Source organism: Protomyctophum bolini (genome assembly GCF_963924005.1).
Source record: "Protomyctophum bolini genome assembly, chromosome: 17".
NCBI lineage: Eukaryota > Metazoa > Chordata > Actinopteri > Myctophiformes > Myctophidae > Protomyctophum > Protomyctophum bolini.
This window is the reverse complement of record NC_137878.1, coordinates 5,893,495-5,900,352: the sequence shown is the minus strand read 5'-3', so window position 1 is coordinate 5,900,352 and position 6,858 is coordinate 5,893,495. Positions and strand designations below refer to the sequence as shown.

Below are 6,858 nucleotides of genomic sequence, written 5' to 3'. Positions count from 1 at the left end.
GCGTTAGTTTGTATATGCATGCGTGTGTGTGTGTGTAACCCGTAGTAGCACTTGACCTAGTTCTGCTGGCCATGATACACGCTGGTCATCTTTTGTTGTCATGGTTTTGTTACCAAGGCTTTTTTTTCTTCCTGTATTTCCTTCTTAAAACAGTTTGACGCCATAAAACGCGTAACCCGCATTTTAATCAAATATTATTAAAATACGGCAAATTAAACACATGAAACAAAATGTCGTATTACGTGCGGTGGAACCCTGGATTGAACAATTAGCGGCCGTCAAAACTGTTTAACCACAAGGTTAACACCGTGAATGCGCCGTCATTTTTCCAAAATAAAGGCGCTCTATAGTGCCAAAGGAGATCGGGCAGATTTTGCTCTGAAAAGCCCCCCGATCTGGTCTGAAAAAAATCATCGACATGGTGAAGTAGGCTGCATCTTGATGAAATCACCAAGATGTGATTCACAATGTTAAAGGACCACTTCAACACTTTTCAACCTATCTTCATATAATAGGTCCTCACTAATAATCATGAAAAAATGGTGCAATTTTTTTCTACTCGGTCTGTGTCTCAGGAGGGCTGTGGGCAGTTCAGAAACCGTCTTCCAGTGACATCATCAATGGGGAATATAAGCTAATAGAAACTGCAGGCTTTCTAGTCCTGAAAAGTTGCAATGCGAAAATGGAAGCCGTCGTTCTCACGATAATCAAAATCGAATTATTTTTGTAAAGAAATCTTGTTTAAAAAAAAAAACATCTGCCTAATGATGATGTCACTGGAAGACTGTTTCTAAACTGCCCACAGCCGTCCTATGAGACACAGACTGAGTAGAAAAAAATCATGCCTTTTTTTCATGATTATTAGTGAGGACCTATTATATGAAGATAGTTTGAAAAGTGGTGAAGTGGTCCTTTAATGATTTTTTTTCAGACCTCCAGTTCTAGGAAACACAGCATGGGGAGACTTTTGTATTTATTTCCACACAACAGCTCTAAGTGATATTATTGACATCGTGAAATGTTGAAAATGAGTGGTGTTCCCCTTTAAGAACACTACACCGTCTCTCTGTATTCTGTGTGTGTGTGTGTGTGTGTGTGTGTGTGTGTGTGTGTGTGTGTGTGTGTGTGTGTGTGTGTGTGTGTGTGTGTGTGTGTGTGTGTGTGTGTGTGTGTGTGTGTGTGTGTGTGTGTGTGTGTGTGTGTGTGTGTGTGCGTGCGCCTGCGCCTGCGTGCGTGCGTGCGTGCGTGCGTGTCAGGTTCCTGAACGTGAAGATCCAGGAGGGCGACGCCCACAACATCTTCTGTCCAGCCTATGATTGTTACCAGCTGGTCCCTGTGGCCGTTATAGAGAGCATAGTGTCCAGAGAGATGGACCAGAGATACCTGCAGTTTGACATCAAGGTACTGCACGCACGCACGCACGCACTGTACACGCACACACGCACGCACTGTACACGCACACACGCACGCACTGTACACGCACGCACGCACGCACTGTACACGCACGCATAGCACTGTACACGCACGCAGACACCCTGGAACAACTTCTTTTCAGATGGGGGGTCGGCGGCCAAATACATATTTGGATATTCGGGGGTCCTTGACATGGAATAGTTTGAGAACCACTGATTTGAAACCACGTTTTTTTCAGAAACCTGTCATGATTCAGAAGACATTTGTAGAATCTGTCCTCAAATCTCCCTCTCTGGCCCCCTCCCTCCCTCTCTGACACCCCCCCCCCCCTCCCCCCCTCCACCAGGCGTTTGTGGAGAACAACCCGGCCATCCGCTGGTGTCCGGCGGTGCGCTGTGAGCGGGCGGTCCGTCTGACGCGGCCCGGCCCGGGGGACACGGACCCCCACAGCTTCCCCCTGCTGCCCTCCCCCGCCGTGGACTGTGGCAAGGGACACCTCTTCTGCTGGTAAACACACACACACACACACACACTGTGGCAAGGGACACCTCTTCTGCTGGTAAACACACACACACACACACACACACACACACACTGTGGCAAGGGACACCTCTTCTGCTGGTAAACACACACACACACACACACTGTGGCAAGGGACACCTCTTCTGCTGGTAAACACACACACACACACACACACACACACACACACTGTGGCAAGGGACACCTCTTCTGCTGGTAACACACACACACACACACACACACACACACTGTGGCAAGGGACACCTCTTCTGCTGGTAACACACACACACACACACACACACACACTGTGGCAAGGGACACCTCTTCTGCTGGTAAAACACACACACACACACACACACACACACACACACACACTGTGGCAAGGGACACCTCTTTTGCTGGTTAAAAAACAATTGTCGGCATTTACCATTTCCGCCAAAGCTTGAAATTGAACTTGAGCCAGGACAAAAGTCACGTCTGGTCGGGAGCTGTCGTACGCTTTGTCCTCACCTGTTTTTCTGTCGTAGAACAGCGGAGCAGCGTTGTTTGACCAGCTGAGAGGCTGTCACAGGCATCTAAACATATGTAGCCTATTCATTCCTAAAATGTTTATATAAAACTGGTACCTGATACAAGGTATGTATATGGGCTACATGTAAAAAAGAAAAAAGTAAAAGAATACATTAAGCCATTTAAACAGTGTTTTGCATGAGCGCAGCTGCGCATACATGCAAGGATTTGGGCTGTCTGTGCTGAAATATTTCCATGACGGGACGTTGGAGAGTATAGTGCAGTGCTGCAGCTGCGGAGAGTCCCAACGTGGGTAGCCTACTGTAGCCTAATCTACAGCAGGCCGATGTCTTTCTTTCCTCCTCGTTTAATAAACCCGACGCTTCGCTCGAATGCCAAATGTACCGTGCCAGCGCAAGTGGGAACCGCATCGGAGATAGGTAGGCCACCACCACCAGTGCCAGCCACATGAGGCTACGGTTTTGGCTGCACATTCATATAATGACAGTTGACAGCCCAGCCACTGTAGCGACTAGCGACTGCGAGGCAATCTAAATAGACTGACGAGACGTGCATGATGGTCAATTGGTCACGGTGTCACGGACGGACCACAGTGATAGCGAGAGACAGACAGACAGGACAGGAGGACCAATATGCATGCGTGTGTGTGCCTATTTGTTATTTCATTCATGGTTCACAGGTTCAGGTTTTCGTTCACGAATATATCTTGTTGTATATTAAATTAAAAAGACTTTAATAATTTAATATACAACTAACAACATGAACACACAGTGACAGTTCCTTGCAAATTGCGATATGTGCGTGCGTGCGTGCGTGCGGGGGGGGGGGGGTGAGGCGGGCAGCAAGGGAAGCGAAGCGAGAGGAGAAACAGACAGGGTAGCTTTATGTGTGTGTGTGTGTGTGTGTGTGTGTGTATGTATATGAGAGAGGGGGCAGCAAGGCAAGCGAGGGAAACTTTTTTTTCCCCTGTAACCATGGTTTCCGGATCGTATTGCAGTTGTTCATGTCGCAAAAACGAGGGCGAAGCTTGCTTTCATATAGATCCAGATAGATTTCAGCCGTCACATTTATTAACGTTGAAACGAAATTAAGGAAGGATCAGCTGTTTGCGATCACTTTATAAATGCCGTGGCGACGTGGGTGTACTACGAAACCTACACTCGAATTTGGGGCAGATTTTACACTCAATTGATAAATGAGGGCCATAGTCTTTTGAATAAGATGTCATTTATAGCTTTTGTCATATTTTAGCCATCGGGAAATGGTTTAGTCCATTTGACAGTTTTCTACGACTGAACTGTACTTTGGCATGCTGGCCTTGATGGCGTCGTGTTGACTGATTTTAGACTTGGTTGCATGCTGAAAATAGCAGATCTACAAGCTCACAGCGCGTTTCAGTGTGACACGTTGTGAGCTTGTAGATCTGCTATTTTCAGAGCGCTCTACAAATAAAATGTACTTACTTACATTGTAATGGTAAATCTCTCTCGCTAATCTGTCTGTCTGTCTGTCTCTGTCTCTCTCTCTCTCTCTCTCTATCTCTATCTCTCTCTCTCTCTCTCTCTCTCTCTCCCCCCCCCCCCCCCACCCAGGGAGTGTCTGGGCGAGGCTCATGAACCATGTGACTGTCAGACATGGAGGAACTGGCTGCAGAAAGTCACTGAGATGAAACCCCAGGAGCGTACGTGTTGTTCACCTATTATACACAGACATGTCCATATAAGGCCCTATATCTTGCGCCAACCCTTATCCATAAACCAATTTAGCCATTTACCTTTTTAACTCTTTGAATATATATTGTTTACAGAGCGAGTTTTTTAACTCAAATCTTTGCTACTGGGGAGGTCCCTGGAACAACATATTTTCAGATGGGGTTGACGGCCATTACTTTTTTGGGGTCCTTGACATGAAATATTGAGAACCACTGATACAGCAACATAGGTATTTCATGAAAACTGTCAGAATTTAGAAGATTTTTTTTTTTTATTTCGACGTCAGGCCTAAATGGGTTCAAATAGTTCAAATAGCCGCTCTACGTATAGCCTGAGCTGACGTGTTCGGTTTCTGGTCTAGAGGGGGCGGGTCTCGGCAGAGAATAGTTTCATTTAGTTTTTATTAGTTTTAGTGTGTTTTCATTTTTTGGGGGGGAGGGGTACACTTAGGGGTTACATGTCAGGTGCAGGATTGAGAAGGTCAGATTGTGAATGAGTGATTGACGACAGCTGGGGTAAAAACTGGTACACTGGAAATTAAACAGAATAGAGATTTCATGTCATCCCAAAGAGCTCATCAATGAATTGAAGAGCGAAAACCAAGGCCTATTGTTTATAATTTAATTCAGTATTAAATCCCCTGGCCAGCCGAGGCGCCTGATGGAAATTCCCCCCCCCCCCCCCCCTGTCAGGTGAAAAGAACCAGCTTGGACTCCTCATGCATAGAAGGAAGCACAAGTGTGTGTTTAGTGTTAGCGTTTGTGTTCTGATCTGTTCTGTTTGCATCATATGGTATTTATATGTCTCTTCAAATCGTCTCCCAACTTGGGGACGTTACCCCCTCTAGTGGCACTATTAGGTATTTTGAACGGTTTTGCTTCAAGCTAATGTTTTGCCAGCATAATATTGAACATTCCCTGCATGTTTTTTTTTCTTTTCTTTATTTCCTTTTTTTTGTAGATTTGAGAGCAATCGTCAATTAGTAGTATTATGGCATCGATGGTTACCTTTTTAAACCTTTCTGGACGGGAACCCCTTTTGGTGTTTTAAAGCATTATGTTATACTTGAAAAAATAGCAGATCTACAAGCTCACAGGTCTGCTATTTTTGAAAAATCGTGAAAGTGTGGCGCAAATCTTTGAATATGTATATTCTTTCTGAGTCAAAGTTTAAAACTCAAATCTTTGCTTCTGGAGGGGCCGGGAGTCCCTGGAACAACATATTTTCAGAAGGGGGGGGGGGTCGGCGGCCAATTACATATAATCTTGGGGGTCCTTGACATGAAAATGTTTGAGAACGACTGACAGAAACAGAGGGTTTTTCAGAGAACTGTCAGGATTTAGAAGACATTTTGTAGAATCGTTCCCATGGTCAAAATGGGCTAACACTTAAAACGAGTGGGTTTTCAAACAGCGGTCCTTGAGGGGGTTCCAGGTGGTCCCCATGTGCAGCTAAATGACGGAGAGCTGGTAACCAAATGGACCCTCATATAGATCTTTAACTCTCTTTGGTTTCATGCTACACGCTCTCAAAAGTTACATTATTGAAAGCAAGGTATACTTTCTTAATAAAATACCTTAATTTTTACATCAACCCTCTCCTAAAAACATTGATACTTTTTTTGAGTGCTCAGATCGCCACATTCTTCAGCATATAGGTGTGTTTGCTTATCCAGACCTAGTTTGTTAACGTGAGTGTGTGTGTGTGTGTGTGTGTGTGTGTGTGTGTGTGTGAGCGCAGTGGCGGGGGTGGGCGAGGCCTATGAGGACGCTGCCAACTGTCTGTGGCTGCTGACCAACTCCAAACCCTGCCAACTGCAAGTCACCCATTCAGAAGAACGAGGGCTGCAACCACATGCAGTGTGCCAAGGTACGCACGCACACACACACAGCCGCATGCACGCACACACAGCCACGCACACACACACAGCCGCGCACGCACACACACTCGTTTGTCGGTGCGTTCGGATATGCAATTTACAATTTAGGCATTTAGCAGACGCTCTTAATCCAGAGCGACTTACTTGCCATTTTCAACTGTAAGCCAAGAGCTTGAAAGATGGCTCTCTCGGCTCGAACTTGTAGATCGGCTATTTTTTCGGTGCATGGCACTGGAACGCAAATAAGTATAATTCAATATTTTTCCAACCCCTAAACCTAACTTATACTGTAAGTCTAACCTAACTTCTAACTAAACAGGGATGGAATGTAATTAAATGACGTAGTCATTCGCGGAGTGAGTAGTCATTCACTCTCTATCATTCACTCTCTCTCTCTCTCTCTCTCTCTCTCTCTCTCTCTCTCTCTCTCTCTCTCTCTCTCTCTCTCTCTGTGTCTCTATGTCTCTCTCCCAGTGTAAGTATGACTTCTGTTGGATCTGCCTGGAGGAATGGAAGAAGCACAGTTCTTCTACAGGAGGATATTACCGCTGTACTCGTTATGAGGTCATCAACCAGCTGGAGGAGCAGTCTAAAGACATGACTGTAGAGGTAGGTACACACACACACACACACACACACACTAGTCATGTGGAAAATAATCGATGCAAGCAGAGTGCTTGCACCGGTAAAATCCATTTACTTTATAAAATAGCTGTCCGAGGAGCTTTATCCGTCGATCAGTTGGCTTTTCACTGTAGCGCTGCATGCTGCTAATGATCCACACTCCACAGCTGTTCTTGCTGA

General features: G+C 45.6%; 1 protein-coding gene across 1 annotated transcript in view; it reads left to right on the top strand.

The window, feature by feature from the left end:
- LOC308332245 (ankyrin repeat and IBR domain-containing protein 1-like) overlaps positions 1-6,858 on the top strand; it is a 57,707-nt gene that overhangs the window by 30,286 nt on the left and 20,563 nt on the right. The window contains 6 exon segments of the mRNA XM_080788019.1: positions 1,257-1,401; positions 1,760-1,920; positions 4,056-4,144; positions 5,916-5,985; positions 5,987-6,044; positions 6,529-6,663. Of these exon segments, the coding sequence (XP_080644145.1) occupies positions 1,257-1,401; positions 1,760-1,920; positions 4,056-4,144; positions 5,916-5,985; positions 5,987-6,044; positions 6,529-6,663 (658 nt within the window).